This window comes from Phodopus roborovskii, unplaced genomic scaffold (assembly GCF_943737965.1).
Source record: "Phodopus roborovskii unplaced genomic scaffold, PHOROB, whole genome shotgun sequence".
Lineage (NCBI taxonomy): Eukaryota > Metazoa > Chordata > Mammalia > Rodentia > Cricetidae > Phodopus > Phodopus roborovskii.
Genome location: NW_026126546.1, coordinates 8,867,890 through 8,890,165, shown reverse-complemented (window position 1 = coordinate 8,890,165; position 22,276 = coordinate 8,867,890). Strand labels below are relative to the sequence as shown.

Genomic DNA, 22,276 nt, shown 5'->3' with positions numbered 1-22,276 from the left:
TTCACAGATATGACCAAATATTCACTAGGCTCCTTCCATCGCTAATTCTGACAGGTTTACATGTGAGAATTATTTTATTCTAAGCATCATGTGCTTTCTTTAAGAAAAGAGTTAAGAAACTGAGAAGGTTCCATTCTAGTTGCTGCATCTTCCAAATCCTGTCTGGAGTCCCAAGGATTTTTTTTTTCTCTCCTGGACAGAGTCTTGCTAATTGCCCAAGCTAAACTCAAGATTTTGCTTTCTCTGTGTTCCTAGGATGGGGTTACATTGGGAGGGTGGTGGTGAGGCCACAGATACCCAACCCTGGCCTGCCCAGGGAGCCATCTCCAAGTAAGAAAGGTTGCTAGCCACTAAGCAAAGAGCTCTGGACTCTGAGCTAGTGCAGGCTGTCCTCACAGGGTGCCAGTGAGCCATTAGCAGGCCGGGAACGCCATGCTGAAAGCTCTGTGGAGCCACAGGACTACTTCCTCAATGCTTGGTGGCAGGAGTACAGCTATGAGCATTTGGGCTCAAGAAGCTTGAGTCTGCAACATGCTGAGACGTCCTTGTGAAGCCCCATCTTGACCACTGTCCTGTGATAGGACTTAAATTTTAGGTAAATGGCCACATAAAACCCCAGGTATAGTCAGGCTGCAGATGTCAGCTCCATTCCCGAGGCCTATTCAGCAATGTGGACTGCCCAATAGAAAGGATTTCATTTTCAAAGGCTTCTTCTGTGTGTGTCACCCACTAGTTAAGGAATTATTCATGAATTAGGCGGATGGTCATGTGTGGAAATTTAGTACTAGTCAGTTAAAGAATCAGGTGGAGATCAATGGTAAGTTGAGAACGTTCCAGTCAACATGCTTCAGAATCCATACAAGACACTGCTGTCAGAGACCGGTAGTTAAGACACAACTGTAGAGGTGTGAGCGTACAGATCTATGTACACTGGCATTTCGAGTTCTTAGACTGACTCCAGTGTCTTCAGAGCAGAGGAGGCCCGCGTTTGTGTTTCTCTAATTCCTATCCCAAGGCCTTTGAGGAAAGGCAGGCACATCCACTTGGCTCCACACCGGTGCTGGGAGTCCACTCGGTTCTCACTCTCTCAAGGGACAGAGGCTTAGGCAGACCCTGAGCGAGTAGGGACATATATAGGGAAATGCTTTCCTACCCAGCTGGCCCAAGCTACCTTTGGAGCTAGGGTCAGTGTAAGGCTATGATCCTCCTGGCGGCTATACCCTTAACCCAACGGTTAGGGCCATTTAGTACCACACCATGACATGAGTCCAGACACCATCACCCAGAGGGCTCTACGGCTCCAGCCTGCCTGAATCTTCATGGAATGATGAAAATTAAAAATTGCTTGATTATGGAAGTTTCTGATTTATTCCAGACAAAATATTAGATTTGCCACTAAGAATCACCTCAAAGCAGTCACTCTCGTGTCATCCCCACTCCGGGTGGTGTAGCATGATGAAGGAAGGCTGACTCCGCCACAGGCCAGGCAATCCTAATTCTTCACTTCTGCGGCCTCTTTCTCAGCCTTTTCCTTGGCCTTTTCCTTCTCTTCCACCTTTTCTTCCTTCTCTAGTGTGGCCACAATTTCGGCTACCTGGGTGGTAGATATCTGAACATCTTCCTTGTCCACCAAGTCGATTACCTACACACACAGGAGACAGGGACTTAGGAGGTGCCCCAGCACTGCGTCCATCTGCTGGCCCTGGGGACAGCTCTGGGGAAGGAGGACTCGATTCCTCTGGGCCATCTTGGCTAGGCACTCACCATATCCCTGCATGCTTGGGTGCCTGGTTTCCTCCTGCTGTTCTAGTACTCAGAGTCTCAGACCTCCAAGGCCACATACTTCACAGCAAGACTGTGGCATCAAGTCCCGTCCGGTCCCAGCCAGCAATGGCCCTGCCATACTGCTGGAGACCTAGTTCCTGCCCTGAACGTAGCTTTCCTGGTACAGCAAGGGGATAGGCATTGGGATATATCTGCTCCTGCCATGGAGACTGAAGGGAGCATGTGGAAAATGCTCAGCATGAATGTCTGATAGTGCCTGCTTTTAAAATGGAACTAAAGGTAATTAGCCAGGATATCTGGCTATATCTTGAAAAATCACTAATTTGTAAGGTGTGCTGAGAACCACAAATGCAGGTTTTTTTTTTTTTTTCCCTCTAAAACATGACTTATGATTTAAGTAGGTCCATGATAATTTGCAGGCTGGAATCGAGATGTCTCCTAGAGGTTGGCTGGATCCTGACTCTGGACTTGTGGGCTGATGTATCTGGAGCTTAGCCACTATCTCTACATGCTCTACGCACTCAGTGTCTCTCAGGTCTCAGGCAGCCCCCCAGAAGGGTCCTGGCAGGTGTGTTCACCCTGTTCCCCAGATCTAATGCAGATGGATGCAAGGTACTATGGTACATGTAGAAACAGTCCAAGGAGACATGTGCTGGAGTGGGCCTGTGGTAGGGAAGGGACTGATTTTATCTCAACATTATGGCTGTAACTTTTATAACTTTTGGGCTGTAGACCCAATCTCCTGATACAGTCTTTAAAAGGAAAAAACAAAACCCAAAAAGATTTATTTATTTTACATGCATTGGTGTTTTACCTGCATGCATGTCTCTGTGAGAGTGCCAGATCCCCTGGAGCTGATGACAGACAGTTGTGAGCTGTCATGTGGGTACTGGGAATTGAACACTGATCCTCTGTAAGTGCAGCCAGTGCTCTTAACTGCTGAGCCCTCTCTCCAGCTCCTTCCTGAGAGTCTTACGGCCCTGAAAAAGTAGCTCCTCCCCAAATCCCTAAAGCAGAAAAGCAGCCAGGCCAGCTTGTCTGGCTCATTCCTCACTGAGACCCACCTTAACAAGGTCATCAATGTTGATATTGCCGTCCTTATTTTCATCCAGGGCTGAGGCCAAACTGATCAGCTTGTGTTCTGGAATGTGCTTGATTTGCTTCATGGCGCTGATGAGCTCACTGACACTGATGACGCTCTCCCTGAGGAGTATAGTCGGCATGTGACACTGGCCAGGTGCTCGGCCTCATGCCTTACCCACAGCCCTTCACATAGGCTCTGATCCTGGGGCCACGCATGAACTGGAAATATCAGCATGACTCCTCCCACAGTGAGATCCTCAGGCTCTTTCCCTTTAGGATGCAAGGCGAGCATGGAGACTAATAGAAAACATCAGTGCTCTTAGTGCACAAGGACCCGAGTCCTCAGAACCCATGTAAAAAGCTGGGAGTAGGCAGTCACCTGTTTGTCTATAACCCCAGTTCTGCTGGGTGGGGGCAGAGGTAGGAAGATCATGGGCTTGCAGACTGACAGCCTCCATGTGAACATAAGCATGTACACCAGCACACATAAACTTGCACATAGCACATATACAAACATCATACTCACACACATGCTCACACATACCATACATACACACACATAAAATTGAAAAAAAAAAAATCTTTTGAGGCTGAGAGACAGCTCAGTGGTTAAGAGCACTTATTGCTCTTGTAGATGACCTGAGTTCAGTTCCCAGAACCTATGTTGGATGGCTCACAGTTGTCTATAATTCCAGCTCTAAGGGATCTGACACCTTTTGGCTTCCACGGGCAGCCACATATATGTGCACATCCCCACTGTGGAAAGCACCACAGGTCCTCAGGCTTGTGTCTGCCAGGGAGTCAACAGACAATTTAAGAGAGAAACAACCTCACCTGGAGGCAACAAGAGTCTCTAGGTACAGGGCCTGGAGCAGGAGCAGAGCCCAGCTGCAGACACATGCCCTCACTGTAGTCTATGGTCAGGATTACTCAGCTGGGCTACAAAAGCATGGAGTATGCCACTGTTTCCTGGTGGGTGCTGTGGAAGGCAGACTGCCCAAAACGGAGTCATAGGGAGGAAGCAGGAGAAAGCTGGCAGGCAGTTTGAAGAACCAGAAGCCAAGTGTGGTTGAGGCTAAAGATCAAGGGGATGGTACCATGGAAAGGGAGGAAAGACGGGATGAGGGGACACAGGCAGGGAGGAGACAGATCTGAGCTATATAGATAGAACAAGCTTGGGGATACAGAGACTGAGTTGTGCAGGAAAGAAAAATAAGATCCTGGCTGCTCTTGAGCACTAGGTGGGGTGAGCAGGCAGAGGCCAAAGAATATGATATGCTTTGGAGTTAGCTCCGGGCAAAAGCACCTGTCAGCTGCAGGCCAGGCTAGAATAGGCTCATGGCTCACTTACCCTTCGGGAGAGCTCTCATGGGGGCCCAGCTTGCCGTTCTGTTGACCGGTCTCCAGCTGTGCAATTAGGCCATCAATCTGCCCGATCATCTGCTGGACTCGCTTTGTCAGCCTCTTGCTAGCTTTGGATTCTTCGATGTATTTCTCGTCACCCGTCTTTGAAAGTTCCTTTTTTATCTCCTGTAAGTCCTAATTTAAAAAATTTGTATCAAAAAAAGAGGGAGGGCTCTATATTAATTTGAGCCTCGAAAAGAAAGTGAATCATGAATCAGTGCTGGATGTGGCTCAGTGGTAGGATGCTTCCTGCTATGCACAAGACCCTGTTTGCTTCCCCAGCAACACAAAACAAAAACCAAAGAATTAAATTCAGCCGCAGAAAATCAGAAGGTCTCATGTCTCCCATGAAAATTTGTTCTTATTAATTTTTTTTGGTTTAGCAGTCCACCTTTATTTTGTAAGCTCAATTTTTTTTCTTTTTTTAAAAAATATTTATTTTATGTGTATTGATGTTTTGCCTGCATTTATGTCTGTGTGAGAGTGTTAGATTTTACAGACACTTGTGAGCTGTCATATGGGTGCTTGGAATTGAACCTGGGTTCTCTGGAAGTACCAGTGGTCTTAACCACTGAGATATCTCTACAGCCTCTTGTGAGCTCATTTTTCTTTCTTTTTTAAATTAGAGGGGGAAAAAAAAAACTATTCTGAATATCAACTTCCTTTGTAGTCACTAAAGAATAAACATTTAGGGTCCAGGGAGATGGCTCAGTGGTTAAAGAGCACTGGCTGTTCTTCCAGAGGACTCAGGTTCAATCCCCAGCACCCACATGGCAGTTCACAGCTGTCTGTAACTCCAGTTCCAGGGGATCTGGCACACTCACACAGACACACATACAGACAAACTCACCAATGCATGGGAAATAAAAATAAATAAATAAATAAAATTGAAAAGAATAAACATAAAGGCTCAAAAAATATTAGGCACCTTCTTTCTTTACATGGACCAAGAATGACAGGGACAAGAACAGGATGAAGAGCCGAGTGGAATGGGACACTGTCTTCTCTGTCTGGTGAAAATTGTGGTTTCTGATGGAAAAGTCATAAAGCTAGAGGGGACTACCTACCTACCATAGGGAAGACGAGAAATAGTAAACTGATTTTTTAGCAATCTCCAAATCATTACTTGCCCAACAGAGTGCGGATAATAGACTGTTATCTCTGATTAAGGAAACAATGTCTATTGGGGCTTACGATGCAGTTAGTGCAATGACACTTGTCTAGCATGCACAAGTGCTGAGATGGATCCTAGCACAATGAAAGAAAGAAAAGGAAGGAAGGAAGGAAGAAGGGGAGGGAGGGGAGAGGAACAACCACTAAATAAGAAAAGAAAGAAGTCCTCTGGAGGGGCATGAATGAAAGTAAGACTTCCTGTATCAGGTGACCAAACTGTGCGTATGACACTGGGTGCAGATACCTATCACTGTCTACATAGCACTAACAAGGGTGTGATTTACCTACAAAGTAATCCAATTAGAATCACTGTGGCAAAGCTTTGAGATAAATTCATGTTCTTTTCTGGTGCTAGGACTCTTAAGTTGGGGGCTTGTATATGCTAGATCTTATGCTCTACTATCCAACTATATTCCTGGTCAAAATTTATTTTCCATTTGACTTTTCTTCCCAAATTCTTTCTGGCCCCCTTGTTATATACATGTTGATGTTTTGGGGCCTGATAAAGCTGTATTCCACCACCCTCTGCAGTGTCGTCTGGGCCCTGAGCAGCTGATGCAGGGTTGCCTGGTGGTCCATATGCTTGCATTGTCTGCTCGCCCACCTCACTGTAGTCCTGGACATCCTCTTTCAGCAGCTCCAGCTCCTCCTTCTCCTTGGTCAGGGACTTCTTCTGTTCCTTTAGCTTAGAACAGGCATCACTGAGGATGTCAATTTCCTCCTTGGTTATCTCTTCTCCCTGGAAAGAAATGAGTAAGAAGATAAGCCTAAATCGAGGGAACAAATGGCTTCTGTCCTTCATGACGAAAGCTTTTCTGTTCAAACCAAGTACTCTGGCAACCTCTTGACGACAGCCTCAAGTGAGCTGGAGCTCAGCTCTGGGCTATGTTAGCTATGACATCTCTTTCTGGTGCACTGTATCTCAACACTCATCCCATAGCCACCAGAGCTATCCCCAAATGCTCACCTATATTCCTCAGAATTCCATCCCCAGGAAAGACTGACCTGCCTCCTACTCTACAGGACAACTTTTGTTTTCTACATTTTTTTTTTTTTTTAATTTAGCAATCCATTTATTTATTATATGAACACTGTTCTGTCTGCATGTATGCCTGCAGGCCAGGAGAGGGCTCTTAACCTCTGAGCCATCTCCCCATCCCTTGCTTTCTAGAACTTTACAGGAGAGGAAGTACCATCGCTGCCTCTTTGACCAACTCACTTATTTTGGCATCCAATGGTAAAATATTTCTAATCAGGGCAACAACATCAAAGCACATCTTTCTCCTTCCCATTGGCTTTCAGTGATTACAACGACAGCTGCTGTGAATGTTTGTGCATAGCCACTGGTGTGCAATGCCCAGCAGCAGATCACAGGGCATGAGTTTGATGCTTCAGAAAACTATCAAAGCCTCCACACCCTCTCCAAATTTTTTTGTTTTCTAGCACTAGGCACTGAACCTAGGCCCCTGAACATGCTATACAAGCACTTTATTGGATCACATCCTGGGCCCTATTTTACATTTTTAAAAAAGTGGGTTTTTTTTTTTTATATGAATAGGTATGTTTTGCCTACATGTATGTCTGTGTACCACATGTCTGCCTTGTTTCAGAAGAGACTAGAAAAGGCATTGGATCCCCTGGGACTGGAGTAGCAGTTGTGAGCTGCCATGTGGGTGCTGGGAATCAAACCTGGGTCATCTGGAAGAACATCCAGTGTTCTTAACGTTTAAGTCCTGCTATTTTATTTTTATTTGGATATAGGATTTCACTCAATTGCCCAGGCTGTCCTTGAACTTGTGAATCTCTTGTGTTAGCCTATTGAGTAGCCATAATTACAAACCTGCACCATGTGGCTCAGTATTGACGATTTCAAAAAATTATTTGTCTTATTAAATGTGAGAGGTTTATTTACTGTTTATTTGTTATTTATGCATATATCTGCCTCCTGAGGACTGGGATTAAAGGCATGAGCTACTATGCTATGTCTGAGAGCCCTTTAAAAGGAATAACTTTTTAGTTGTATGTGTGTATCTAGGATTATGCACATAAGTGTAGGTACCCAAAGAGATGAGAGGTATCAGGCCCTTTGCACCTAGAGTTACAGGTGGTTGTGAGCCACCAGATGTGGGTGCTGGGAACAGAAATCGAACAAGATCAGAGTAACTACTGAGCCATTTCTCCAACCTCCACCTTCCTTTTTTGAGACAGAGTCTAAACTAGAACTTGGGGGTTACCAATTCAGCTAGGGTGGTGGCTGGCCATTAAACCCCAGGGATCATCCTGTCTTTGCTTCTACAGCCTGCTTCCTTCAGGAATGTGTGGGGGACTTCTGTCATTACCGTGACCTTCTAGCCTTGATCACACCCCACGTCTATCCTGGGGTCTCCTGGGCCATGCAGCAGCCTGCTCTCTATAGGCTAGTCTTCAAAGGCACCCACCAGGCTCTGCTGGGCTCACTCACGCTGTCTTCCCCAGAATTCCAGTGACCAGACCTGGGTCAGAAACTTTGTCATACCCCGTCTTGCAAAGGCCATTATTTGTCAGAGACAACTGCTAGGCCTCAGTCCTCCACACTTTCTGCTTTCATCAAGAGCAAGTTTTATCTCCTTTCTCTGAGCCCTGAATGTGACCCTGATTATCCATTCCCTTCAAGACACACAGGGCTCTTGCCATCCTACAGGACCCCAGGCAGAGACCTTTCTGAACACATAGCTTTCATCTATAGCATTCCCTCCTTCCCTCCCTCTCTCTCTCATGTTGTCTCTATCCACTTAAGAGTTTTCATCGTCCACCACACCTGAACGTCTGCTCCTTCATGTGGGATGACCCAGGAGCATGTCGGGACAGATGGACTCAGATTTCTCATGTTCTGTCTAATTTATTGACAAGTTGACAGGAATTTCTCAAGGAGCGTCATACTCAGTCACTCAGCAAATGACACCCTCTGTGGAGGGTGGACCTCCACAGAGGAAGCTCTGCTTTGACGACCCAGCCTTCATTTCCCTTCCCATTGCCCAACAGAAGGACAGGGACCTAAAAGCCCATGAGTAGCCTGGCAGCCCCATCTCAGTGTCACAGCTCTAACCTTCTCATACCCCGAAGGCTGGTCTTTACCTCCTTGACACTACTTCATCTCAACAGGGAATAAAAGTTTCCCTGGAGGGGCTCCACAGAGTGAATGAGTCAATGGGGTTTGCCAACAATACAAGCCATGATCTCTTGGAGGGTCTGGAGTGTGGACTAGTTGGAGGGTAAGAGGATGCCCTGCTCTGCAAGACTTCTTTAGCCACTAAGAAAGCCACAGCCCAGCCCTACTCCCCTGATTATGTACAGCTCACCTTCAAACCCTCCAGCACAGGTGCCGTATCCTTCAGTGCTTCTGAGGGCAGGATCACATCAGGCACCTTTGGCTGAAGCTCGGCCTCTGGCTTCCCAGGAATGGTGGCTTCCACTACTTCTGGCTGGACGTCCTTCTGAAATGTAAGCAGTACTACACTGTTACCCTGGTCAGATGATTTGGCCCCACACCTGGAATATTCTACTAAGTGATAAAGAAGACCCACAGATCACCCAGCAGCAGTAGTTCCTCTGCCCCAGGATGAGCAGGCCACCTGAAACTCAGCGACTGAGTCAGAACATGCTGCCCATCTCTGGGACTGAGTCTGGGTGGAGAGAGGTGCAGGAATAACTTAGGCAATTCCAAGTTCCAGTCAGTACAGTACAGCTTCCTGCAGCTTTTGAGACCATGGGGCCAAGAGGTGAACACAGTTATGGGGAGTCAGCAATTCTTAGGAAAACAACCCTGAGAAAGTGGTCCCTTGGTGACTCCTGCTTGGGTGCTAAGCCAGCTCTCCTATGTGAGAGCCAACAGTGACCAGACAGACGCCACATCGTGTCTTCTACTACACTGTCCCTGAGAGCTATAGCTCTACAGTCAAGCACTCCTGTGTCCTTGTACCATTCTGACCCCTACAGGCAAAGACAGGACAGGACGGAGAGCCACATGCATGACCATAGGGCAGGCTCTAGGAAACTTGGCCTGGGTCGGCTGTGGGTCCCACGCACGCACGCACGCACGCACGCACGCACGCACGCCATCAATCAGTGCAGGCGCTCACCACAGCCTTGGCGGCCCTCTGCATTTTTTCCAGGTGCTCTTGCTGGATGGCAGCCTCTTCCTGCAGTGTGGCCTCCAGCTTTGCCTTGTTGTCTATCTCTTCGCCTTCCACCTCCGCAGCCTTCACCTGAGCTTCCTTTGCCTTCAGGGGAAAGACAAAGAAGAAGGTAACTGCTTGTCAGTGAACCTGCAGTGTCAGACCTACAACGCCCTTGCCTTTATCTGAGTAATGTTACCACCTGGGCTTTGTACAAAACAACAGACTACACCAATGTGATGTTGCCCCCTTAGTGGTTAGAGGCTTCTAAGGGTAAGGTTCCTCACCCATCAGAGGAGTGTTGAGTTTCAGAGCAAAACTCAAATACATCAATTCAGATTTGCTACCTCAGCACTGTTGTGCCTGAGACTGCGCCACATAGAGGGCTGGGCAAGAAGACAAACCAGGGTGCTGGTGAAGAAGACAGGAAGACTACGGTGGAAAGGCTCCCAGAGCTGTGGAGGTAAGGGTACCAAGCCTACAAAGATAACGAGTCAAAAGAATCTTCTAACAATACATACCACGATTTCTGGAAGGGTCTGCAAGGTGGACTTGAGCTGGTCAGCAGGTGAGAGGGTGTCTGGGAGGTACATGGCCCGGGACAGGATGAGCAATGATGTGGGAATCTCGTGATGTAGGTGCAAGTCAAGCCACTGGAATCAAAGCATACTCATTGGACATGCTGTCCTTGTCTGACCCACAGCCCCAGTGCCTCTCCTGCCCACCTCAGAGTTTCCTCCCTTCTGTGGCTTTGGCTTAATTGAGGGATATAGTCTGGGTACTACAGCAAACACAACTAAATAAATAGTTCACTAAGTCACTAAAATACATTTCCCAAAGATGATATTTCAAAATATCATTCAGGAGCTGGGAGGAGCACTTGCTACTCCTGCAAAGGGCCTGGGTTCAGTTTCTAGCATTCACATGGCAGCTCACAACTGTAACTTCAATTCTGGGGTATCTGACACCCTTTTCTGACCTCCATGGGGACCTGCATGCACAAGGTGCACAAACATACATGCAACACCCATACACATAAAATAAAGATTAAAAAAATCCAATATATGTAATACAAAGTACACACCCTAGTAAACTGAACAACACATCAGCTCCAGGTACCCTGAAAACAGTCACTGTGCTGTGTGGCTAAAAACAAGTTAGTACACTGGCCGGTGGTGGTAATTCCTGCACTAGCTGAGGCAGAAGGATCCCACATTCTATGGCAGCCTGGGCTATTATAGCCTGACACTTAAAAAAAAAAAAAAAAAAAAAAGGCCTCGGGTACCATACATATTTATTACTTATACCCATTACTATTTGTAACTTTTGTGTTTTATTCATATGTTTTACACCTGTTTATTTGGGAGGGGTAGCAGCACATGCCAGAGGCACATGAATGGAAGTCAGAGAATGACTTTTGGGAGTCACCTCTCCTTTTCTATCACACGGGTTCTGGAAAACAAACTCAGGTTGTCAAACTTAGAGGCAAGCACCTTTACTCACAGAGCCATGGTACCGGCCCATGTGTTTAGATATTAAAAAAAAAAAAAAAATTAGAAAGGCTAATACAGGACACCTAGAAATTCAAGGTCAGTCTGGTCATATATAAGGTCATGTAGGAGATCTTATCTAGAAAAATAGTTCTTTCTTTTTTAAAATTTGAAGAGCAGGCTGGATATGGTGGCACACACCTTTAATCCGAGCACTCAGGAGGCAGGGGCAGGTGTGTCTCTGGGTTCTAGCCTACATGTGAGCCTAGGACAGCCAGGGCTACAGAGTGAGACCTGGTCTCACACAACAAACAAAACTTTTAGAGGGCAGGGGCTGTAGCTCAGTGACAAAGTGTTTTTGCGTAGCATATGTGCAGCCTCTAGTTGAAATCCCAAACACTATGCTAAAAACTAACGGATAAGGCTGATAGGTTGGCTTAGCAGGTAGAGACATCACCCCCCCCCACCCTTAATCCCACCCCAAAGACAGGGTTTCTCTGTGTAGCCTGGCTGTCCTGGAACTTGCTCTGTATATAGACCAGGCTGGCCTCAAACTCAGGGATCCGTCTGCCTCTGCCTCCCCAGTGCTTGGATTAAAGGTGTTCACCACTACACTTGGCTGGGACATTTATTTATAGACTTGACAGTTTGAGTTTGATTCCCAGGTCCCACAAGGTTGCATGAGAGAACAGATTCCTGACAGTTGTCCTCTGACCTCCAACAAGAACATAAAATGAGTTCACATTCACATACAGGCATGCCATGGGCTCCGTACCGATCAGTATACCTTAGTGACAAAAAGACAACCTTTCAAGTGGACAGAAAAATCTGTTATCTTCTGTGCACACATTGAACACAGAGGAAAATAGGAGAAGAGGGGCTAGAGAGACAGCTTAGCTGTTAAGAGCACTTGTTCTTGTAGAGGACCTGGGTTCAGTTCCGAACACATACAAGGATGCTTACAACTGTCTGTAACTCTAGTTCCAGGGGATCAAACATCTTCTCTTAACCTCCAAGGTCACTAGGCATGCATGTGGTCATAAACATACATAAACATAGAGGCAGAAAGAAGAGGAAATGCTAAGAATGTGTGAAAAGGCTGAGCAGCAGCAGAAGGGCAGAGGTCAAATGACCAAACCTTGGATTCTCTAGTTCGCCAATGTACACAGCCTTTAGGTCAGTGCTGGGAAGCTACCTATGTGATGAGAAGTCCTTGGAGAAAAATGATGAGAAAGGATCACAGGAAAGTGCTTACTGGGGAAGTGGGTGCCCACTCATCTTTGGCCACATGTGAAGAGTTCATGGAAAAGTGGCAGGTGAACCACTGCCAAGGGCACCAGAGGCGTGGAGCTGAGCTAGGAGAAAAGCCAAGCTCACCACATCTTACATCTATTAAGCCTCTGCTATGAAAGGTGAAGGGCTGATTGTCCTGTCTCCACATCTTGAGTGCCAGGGTTACAGATGTGTACAACCATTCAGATGGTACTAGAGATCCAACCTAGGGCCCTGTGCATGCTAAGCTAGCAGTCTACATACTGACCTATAGCCCTCTTCCTCTTACTTTCTCTCTGTTCTGAGACAGGGTCTTACTATAGCCCAGGCTGCCCCTCAAACTCGGTGATCCTGTGTTAGCACGTACCATCATGTTCAGGTTTGTGTGTATGTGTGTACTCCCATGGTGTTAAGCACAGAATTCTGGGCTTTACGAATACCACTCAGGCCATATCTAACCTTAGGGCTTTTCTAGTTTGAACACACACATACACACACACACACACACACACACAGAGAGAGACAGAGAGAGAGAGAGAGAGAGAGAGAGAGAGAGAGAGAGAGAGAGAGAGAGAGAGAAGGCCTGTGCTGGCCTAGAGCAAAGTTAGATAATTCCTAACTGAGAAGAAAGCTACAAATCTGCCCCAAGCAGCCACTGAGGCCACACACCTGATTCAGTTGGTCCTTCAGACGGTCTTCTGTGACTCCAAGCGCTCGCATGCCTCGTGCTCGACATGCTGCCTGCAATTCCTTGACATTCAGACTGTTCACTCCCTCCTCAGAAATCAGCTGGAAAAGAAAGCCAATTACTGCTTTTCAAGATCATCCAGATCTAAGTCATTGTTGTTAACACAAGTGGGAAAAAAGAATTGAATTAGAAACCATTTTACTGAGGCTAGAGAGATGGCTCATTGGTTAAGAGCACTTGTTGCTCTTGCAGAGGACCTGAATTTGGTTCCCAGTACCCACATGGTCGTTTATAACCTTCTATAACTATAGTTCCAGGTGATCTAATGCCCTCTCTCACCTACATAGGCACTTATGTGGCACAGATGTGGCAAAACACTCATACATACACAATTTTAAAAGTTAAAAAAAAGGTGGGGTGGTGGTGGTGCCTGCCTTTAATATCAGTACTTGGGAGGCGGGGGCAGGTAGATCTCTTTGAGTTTGAGGCCAGCCTGGTCTAAAAAGCAAGTTCCAGGACAGCCAGGGATACACAGAGAAATCCTGTCTTGAAAATAAATAAATAAAAGCAGCAGCAGCAGGTTTTTACTGATAAGTTCTAAGTCTTAGGCATAGCTCAGTGCCTTGGGATGCAAGGGTGTATCCCCGGCACCAGAAGAAAAGACAAAACAGTGCCATCAGAGCAGGTCCTGAGTCTCAAGTAACTTGAGCCATCTGGAAAAGGTCATGAAAACACAGGACAGCCAGAACTGACACCAAGATGTCAGAAGGCCCACCTCCATGTAGGCACTTCCTAGAGAAGATGCTGGGGGCAGCCTGCTCTTTCCTGTGACAGAACCAGCCCTGCCTTGCAGGGCTCAGATCCACAGTGTTGAGGGAGAGAGGCCCAACGCATTGAAGACACCTTGACCTCATACCCAGAGGTGTTTCCTTTGTTCCAGTCAACAGTTGTGCAGGTCATGGTGACCCCAATTTGGGATAAGGAGACCTGGAGACCTAGAGGAAGCAACAGGTTAAGAGAGAGAGAAGAGATGAGGCAAACAACGGGGTGCCACTTTGTGCTGGGCAACTCCTGAGCCCTTGCTGTGTCCATAACTGCGCAACTATCCTACTGCGTCACTGCTCAGGGTTTTGAATTAAACTCTGCCATACTCAGAGATACACACATCCTTCTCACTGCAGGCAGGACAGAGCAATGTTTGCCTGAATGAGGACCCACATGATGCCTTTTATACAAACCCTGGCTTCTATGGCTGTCACTTGTTATTTGGAGAAACACACAGAAATCACATGGTAGGAACTTCTGGAATTCCTGAGGACACATCTGGCTGCCATGAGCATTCAAGGTGACTCCTGACTGATGGGCAGCTTCTCGTAGGCTGCCTGGATCATTCTGTTTACCTGTTTTCCCAGTAAGATGGGGCCATTTCCAGCTTACTTACTATGCAAAAAAAAAAAAAAAAAAAAAAAAAAAAAAAAAGCAATTTTTGGCTTTTTTTTCTGCTCTGTTTCCCTCAGGTTATTGAAGCATTGTGATGGAATGCTCTGGGAATATAGTGCACACTTATCACAACTTATAGAGTGGAACAAGGGGCAGACCTCTCACCTTCCTTTGCCTTCTCCCACTCCTGATCTGGTCATCTCAGCTGTTTTCTCTTCTCTCAGAGAACCACATCACAAATGCTACCGACCTTCCTTCAGCTTACTAGAAAGTGGTGGTGAAGGCTGGCCACACTCACTCAAACAACTTCTTCCTGCCTCCTTCCTTCTGCTATTCCAAAGCTTCATCTTGCACTGTATAATAGTTTGGGTAGAAAACATCCTTTGGCACGTGTGTGTGTGTATCATATCTGTAGTGTGTGTACCAGTTAATGTGTGTACATATGTGTGCGCGTGGATTTGGAGGCCACAACTGTATATGGGGGTGTCTTTCTTTGATCGCTCTCTTTTATTTCTTTGGGGACAAGAGTTTAACTGAACCTGAAGCTCATCAATTCAACTAGATTGTCTGGCCAATATGCTTCAGGGAGCCACTTGTCTCTGCCTATACCAGTGCTGATATAGTTCTGGGAATCTAAACGCAGGTCTAAATGCTTACACGGCCAGCACTGTACCAACCGCCCGTCTCCTTTGTTTCTTTGACCATTCTTTAAGGAATGTGAGGCAATTCTTGTGTTCTTTACTTGAGAACTGTCTTGGTTGTTTGCTTCTTTGACCATTCTTTAAGGAGTGTGAGACAATTCTTGTGTTCTTTACTTGAGAACTGTCTTGGTTGTTCCTCATTCCTTTTTTTTTTTAATTCGAGATGGGGTTTCTCTGTGCAGCCCTGGCTGTCCTGGAACTCGCTCTGTAGACCTGGCTGGCCTCAAACTCAGAGATCTGTCTGCCTTTGCCTCCCGAGTGCTGGCATTAAAGTTGTGCTTCACCACCACTTGGCCCCTTTCACTTTTTAAAAACTTACTTATGTGTATGAGTGTTTGCCTGCATATATGTAAGTGTACCACATGTGTGCCTGATGCCCACAGAGGTCAGAAGACAGTGTTGAAAATCCCCTGGAACTGGAGTTACAGATGGTTGTGAGCCACCATATAGGTGCTGGGAACCAAACTCACATTCTTTGTAAAGACAGCTGTAAATGGATGTTTCCTGTCCTGACTGCCTGGTCCCAAATAAATTGACTCAGAGGCTGAATATGAATTATCAGTGTTTGGCCAATAGCTCAGGCTTATTACTAGCTAACTGATACTTAAATTAACACGTATTTCTTATCTATGCTTTGCCACATGGCTCATGGCTTGTTACTTCATTTTCTTTAAGTCCTACTTTCCTGGAGGCTGGCTGGTGTCTCCTGACTCCGCCTTCCTTCTTCCCACTCTTCTCAGTTTGGCATTCCTATCTAACTTCCTGCCCAGCTACCTTTTTATTAGTCAAAGAGAGTAATACATATTCATAGTGTAGAAAAGGATTGTTTTGTTACTTAGAAAACCTAACTACAATGACCATAGTTTGATAGATATGGGTGACTATTATGGATGACTAATTATTAACCTGTATTTTTTAACTATATATTATATTTTTTCCATTTTTTACTTTTTGATTTCATCTTACATTTCAACCACAGTTCTCCCTCTCACCTCTCCTTGCCTCCTCCCACCCTCCCTCACCTACCCCATAGCCCACTCCTAGTTTACTCCTCCTCATGGGTAAGGGCTCCCATGAGGAGTCAACAAAGTCTGGCATAATAGGTTGGGGCAGAGCCCGGCCCCTCTCCCATGCATTAAGATTGAGTATGACATCCTACTATATATAGGCAATGGGCTCCAACAAGCTAGGTCATGTACCCAGATTACATCATGGCCCTGCTGTCAGTGGGCATGGCATCTCACCCTAAGGAATTGTCTCCAACAAGCTAGCTTGTGTACCAGGTTTGTATCGTGGTCCTACTGCCAGGGCCCCTCTGATTGTCCAAGCTTCACAACTGTCTCCCATATCTGGAGGGCCTAATTTGGTCCCCTGGACTCTCTACAGTTGCAGGTCTAAAGTTTATACATTATATTTTTAAATGAGCTGCTTAAGCACAATATTCCAAACAAGTGTAGAAACATACACACAGGATAACAAAAACAAACTCAAATTTGTATCAATATACAAAAATCTATACCAATGTAAAATATGTAAACTATTAGTTGTAGTTTTGGTTTAAAAGTAGATTCAATAATCTACCTTTTTATTCTATCATTTCTGTATCAGATAGCAAATGATTTTAACCACAGAGTGATCTTTCTAACCCTAATGTGACTTTTCACATGGGTACATGGCAGAAGAATCTGGATGGGATTCTAGTTTTTCTGTCACATGGGCTTCTTCTGACACTGCTGTTGGGGCTGGTTACTACTTTCACAGATGTGCAGTTCAGATTTTGCATCTTACAGACAGAGCTGCTCTGTGCGCTGGTTTTCTTAACCAAACACAAACCTTGATCTTCTTGTTTCACAGACTATCGCCAAAACCACCCCCTGGCTGCTCCCCCATGGGGAACAAAGGCATAGTGCCAGTTCCTTTCATTCTCTATCCCTACTCTGCAGCAAGTCACACAGGTGTCCCTCCACAGTACTACTTGGTCCCATCCACAAGTTAAGTGTATGTGGAGATGTACTGCTGTGATTGGTGTAATAAAAGGATGAATGGCCAATAGCTATGCAGAAGAGAAGATATAGGTAGGATTCCCAGGGAGAGAAAGGAAGAGGAAGAGGGATCTAGGCAAGCAAAAGGAGCCAGGAGACATGGAGAGAAAACAGGAGGTGCAAGATAGAAGAGAGGTAATGCAACATGATAAAACATAAATTAATATAAATGGGTTAATTTAAGTTATAAGAGCTAGTTAGGAACAAGGCCGACCTTTCATAATTAATAAGAAGTCTTGGTTGGTGTCGTGATTTGGGAGCTGTCTAGTGGGACAGAAAAAGACTTGTTACAGTTAAGGGGTGGCCTATAGAATGTTTGAGGGCACAGGATCCCTAGTGTACTGGCTGACTCCCTAAGGTAAACACCCTTAACTCCACTTCTGTAGACATCCTGGCTGCCAGGGCAGAAGTTCTTCGTTACTGCTTCCCCTTCTAGCTCCCACTGGTCTTGTGACTGTCAGGCAGGTGTCAAAGTCCTAACTCTGCTTGGCCTCTCCTGAATGCCCTTGACAGTGAGGGGCTAGAGTGGAATCCATGGTTCTCCACTTGTCCTAATGATACCTTGATGGAGAGGAGGTAGCTCTTACTACCTGCTGAGGACAAAAGTCAGCTCCTTGTTAGCTCCCTCCTTGCTAGCTCCCCAAAACTTTCCCAGCCCAAGGCCACCCTGGCAAGGGTAGAAGTAGCCAGCCCCTGGAGCTTGCCCATTGAGTCCTTCCTGAGAGAAGAATCTCTGTTAAAACAGTCAGTATCTGTAGTTCCGAAAAATGAAACAGAGCAGACAAACAAAAGCAAGGACAGCAAACGCAAAGACCCACAGACTCCCCAGTCCTATAAATACTGGACTTGAACTATGTATGATTAGTATGTTCAGGAAAGGAAAGCAAGGGCCAGGTATGGTGGTGCATGCCTTTAATCACAGCACTTGAGAGGCAGAGGCAGGCAGATCTCTATGAGATCAAGGCCAGCCTGGTCTACATAGTGAGTTTTGAGGTCAGCTTGTTACACAAAGCAAGTTCCAAGATAGCCAGGGCTAAGTAGGGAGCCCTTGACTGCCTGCAGATAAATGAACAGAGAGGGACAGGGAGGAAGAGAGGAGAGGGAAGAGAAATTAGGAAGGCAGGCAAGCAAGCCAGACCTGGTGGTCCACCCCTGTAATCCTATGATTTGGAGGGTAGAGGAAGGGAGATTCAAAGTTCAAGGTTGACCTGGTAACAGACCCTGTCTGTTCAAAATAAAAAGTAAAGAAAGACTGCTAAGGCTAGATGTGGTGAGACATGTCTACAATCTTACACAGGATGGAAGCAACAAGATTAAGAGTTGAAGGCCAGGGAAGCAAAATGGTGCTTCCCACTAAGCTGGATAACCTAAATTTGATCCTTAAGAACAACACAATAGAATTAAAATAACTGACTCATGCAAGTATAACTGACTCCACACATATAATATGTGATGCCCATACCTGCCTGCACACACACAGACACACTAAATAAGTAAATGTTTTTTTTTTTTTTTTAAATGTCTTAAGAGAGTTAAATGCTGGGGCTGGAGGGACAGTTCAGCAGTTAAGAGCACTGACTGCTGCTTTTCCAGAGGACCCAGGTCAATACCCAGCATCTACACAGCAGTTCACAACTGTCTGTAATTCCAGTTCCAGGATATCCAGCATCTTCACATAGACATACATGCAGGCAAAACACCAATGCATAAAATAAAAATAAATAAATTACAATAAAAAAATTTTTAAAAAAGAGTTAAATGCAAATCTTGGTTATATAGTGAATTGATGGTTAGCCAAGGCTGGTTGACACCCAGCCTTGGAAGACAGAGGCTGGGGACACCCTAAAGCAAGCTGGCTAGGAAACTAGCCATTGTGTCTAGTTTTAGGTCTGACTAGAAGACTCTGCTGTACTGAGTAAGATAGAAGAACAATTGAGGATGATCTGAACATCATCCTTACACATGCATGTGACCCATCCAGACACGCAAAACATGCATACACACATAAATACTACACACACATTAAAAAAAACATAAAGAGAAAAAAATGTAAAAAAAGAAAATAGAGCGAGGCTGGAGAGATGTCTCAACAGGTAGGAGCACTGGCTGTTCTTCCAGAGCACAAGGGTTCAATTCCCATCACATACATGGTGACTCACCACCATTCATCACTCCAGTTTCAGGATCCCATACCCTCTTCTGAATTCTGAGGGCACCAGGCACATATGTGGTAAGGTAGACATAGATACATGCAGACAAAACATTCATACATATAAAATAAAATAAATCTAAAAGAATTAAAGGAAAAGAAAAGGGGGCTAAGGATACAGCTCAGGAGTTAGAGTGCTCATACAGTATGTGAGGCTCTGGGTTCAATACCCAGGACTGTTCTTCCCAAGTAAAAAGAAAAACCAACCGACCAAACAAAGCAGGTATAGTGGTTTATATTTGTAATCCCAGCACTTAGTAGCCTGGGCCATTTAGTAAGTTCTAGGCCAGCCTAAGCTATGCCAGAAAAAAAGAATGACAAGGAAATGAGAAAGAAAAAAAAAAAAAAAAATCAAGAAGACTGCACTGCAGAGAGAAAATGGAGCAGAGACACATGTGCAAAGCACAAAGACAAGTGGCCAGAGCACCACAGCAGATTTGACTTTTGGCCCAACTCACTTTGTCATCAGCCTTTATGGACCTCAGCCGCATGGTGAGCTGGAAACGCAGGAAGTTGTTGGTGCCAATGGACTGAAGTTCTAGCAGCTTGCACAGTGCTACCAGCTGAGGCCTCGTGAGGTTATCCAGGGTCAGTTCATCCTCAAATAATTTGGAAAAACGCATGATTTCCTCATTGCTGGGTCTCTCCCCTGTCTCCCGGATCTGCAGAAGTAATCCCAAGTATTATCCATTAGGTGCAAACTATGCATTCACCTACCTCTCACTAAGTTTTCCTGGGAGTTGTTATACCTCAGGCAATCTAAGCCTGTATGAGGCACAGGTATACACAGCATCCAAGCTGCTGTCCACTAGGAGGCTGGGAATGCCAGCTGTGGGGTCAGTTCTGCCGTCCTTTTTCCATCAGGGCTGTGAGGCACTGTCCTGGGTCACAACCCAGTTTCTCAGTAGCAGGAAGAGGCACATTTGTATGTAACTACAGTTCCCTTGAGAGGGAGCTTTATTCTGCCGGGTATACAATTTAGAAGAAAAAAAAAAAGAAGTAAAGGAAGGAAGATGGAAGAAAAGGCCTAGTAGTTCTGGACATTCAAACCAACATCTGACAGATGGGAATACTACACCTTCTGGAAAAATGCAGAGAAATCTTTGGTGGCATTCCCCTTGGCTGCCTTGTTCTTCAGGGCCATTTCCTCTATGGTGTCCTGGAGAAACTTGGCTAGCTCTAGCTTTACCCGAAGTTCTTTCTTCAGCCTTTCCTCCTATGAGAGCAAAGTTAGGGTTATACTCCAGCCATGCCCTGCACCTTCTCGCATTCCACCAGGACCTTAGCTTAGATTGCTGCCTATTGCAAGACGAGTCTCCCACATCCCATACCCTTCAAGGAACAAAATCTAAGTGTGACATATTCTTAAATTCTATTTCATGATTTTTAAAAATGTCTGTGTGAAGTCCCAACACTACCTCAATAGCAGAAGATGGTATACTTATTTCATGAGGGACCAGATAGTGAGGTTTTGGGGCCTCATGGATCATTTGGTCTGACATAATTATTTGGCTCAGCTGATGCTTCACAAAAGAACCAGACAACAAGCATGTAGCAATGTGTGCTCTGGAAGGAATTTTAGAATCATTTTCTTTCTATCTGTTATTTATTTTGTTTGTGTTTGTCTGTTTAATGTAGGTACGTGTACACTGACTTATGTGAGTGTGGAGATCAGAGGACACCTAGGGTGTTGGTCCTCACCATCCATTTGTTTGAGACAGGGTTTCTACTTTGTTGTTTGCCACTAACTGGCATGATCTTTTAGGAACTGTCTTGTCTCTATATTCCACTTCGCTACAGGAGAACTGGGATTACAGATGCACTACCCAGCTTGGTTTTTACACAGTTCCAGGGATTTAAATTCAAGACCTTGTATTTTCATGCAAGTACTTCTTTGCCCATTTAGTCATTGCCCCAGTCCTTAGATTCATTTTCAAAGTCCAAAGTCCCAGTTGTAAGGATTCAGGCAGTATGCTGGCCTGCCCCTATCACCTGGCAGAATGCACTCAGGCAGTACCCTGGTCAGACCATGGTTGTGTAGTCTGCGTGCAGGTGCAAAGAACCCCTTTAAAAGAAAGATCACCACCCACTTATGCTCTCTTTCTGGCTCCTTTCCCTGCTGTTCTCCTGGGGCAGACAGGACTTTTCTTGTCTCCCTCTTCTCTTTGTTCTCTCTCTGTGTCTCTTTCTTCCTTCCATCCCCTTTCTAATAAAACTTCTCACTTAAGCTCTGTCTGCCTGGAATGTTTGTCCTCTGCCTCAGTCACCCTCGAGTGCCATGGAATCAATCCACCAAGGTTTTTATCATAACACCAGTGCCCTCACCTTGATGGACTGGGTTTCAAATGTGGATGGCAGCATGTTGGGGAAGAGCTTTACAGCCACAGGCAGCAGGAATTCCATGAAGGGCACCACCACGAACACCAGGAAGGGCACTAGGCGGAAGAGGTCTGCACAAATCCGGAGAAACTGCAAAGAGTGGGCACATCAGTGGGGACAGAGACATGCAGGAGCATCTCTCACCATTACTACACACTCAACCATTACTACAGACTCAAGAGTTCTTGGCAGATACCCCACAAACCCATTTCTTTCTCATAGTCTAAATGCCAATGGCCTTCAGAAGAATGGGGTAGGGTGCTAACTCATAGCTCACTAGATGCACAGGATGTATGTAGAGACAAACAAGACAGGCCCAAAGGAGGGCAATTTAGACAAGATAGCAACCTATGAAAGATGTCCCAGACTACCATCTGCAAGTAGAGGACCTGTGAAGGCATTCAAATGAGTTTATAATTTTCCATAGCAGAGTCTATATAGGCCATGGTCTGAACA

At 45.6% G+C, this 22,276-nt stretch overlaps 1 protein-coding gene across 2 annotated transcripts in view; it reads right to left on the bottom strand.

The window, feature by feature from the left end:
- Positions 1-1,345: 1,345 nt before the first annotated feature.
- Positions 1,346-22,276, bottom strand: part of Letm1 (leucine zipper and EF-hand containing transmembrane protein 1) — a 33,963-nt gene continuing 13,032 nt past the window's right edge. Inside the window, exons 4-14 of one of the 2 annotated variants that reach the window (XM_051200297.1) lie at positions 21,767-21,910; positions 20,520-20,657; positions 19,900-20,103; positions 13,031-13,150; positions 10,121-10,252; positions 9,564-9,704; positions 8,784-8,915; positions 6,050-6,184; positions 4,220-4,407; positions 2,850-2,988; positions 1,346-1,642 (exon numbers count right to left, since the gene is read on the bottom strand). In XM_051200297.1, the coding sequence (XP_051056254.1) occupies positions 1,493-1,642; positions 2,850-2,988; positions 4,220-4,407; positions 6,050-6,184; positions 8,784-8,915; positions 9,564-9,704; positions 10,121-10,252; positions 13,031-13,150; positions 19,900-20,103; positions 20,520-20,657; positions 21,767-21,910 (1,623 nt within the window). In that variant the 3' untranslated portion in view covers positions 1,346-1,492. Of the gene's footprint in view, positions 1,643-2,849; positions 2,989-4,219; positions 4,408-6,049; positions 6,185-8,783; positions 8,919-9,563; positions 9,705-10,120; positions 10,253-13,030; positions 13,151-19,899; positions 20,104-20,519; positions 20,658-21,766; positions 21,911-22,276 lie in introns of both variants that reach the window. The other variant, XM_051200296.1, reaches the window with a different exon arrangement.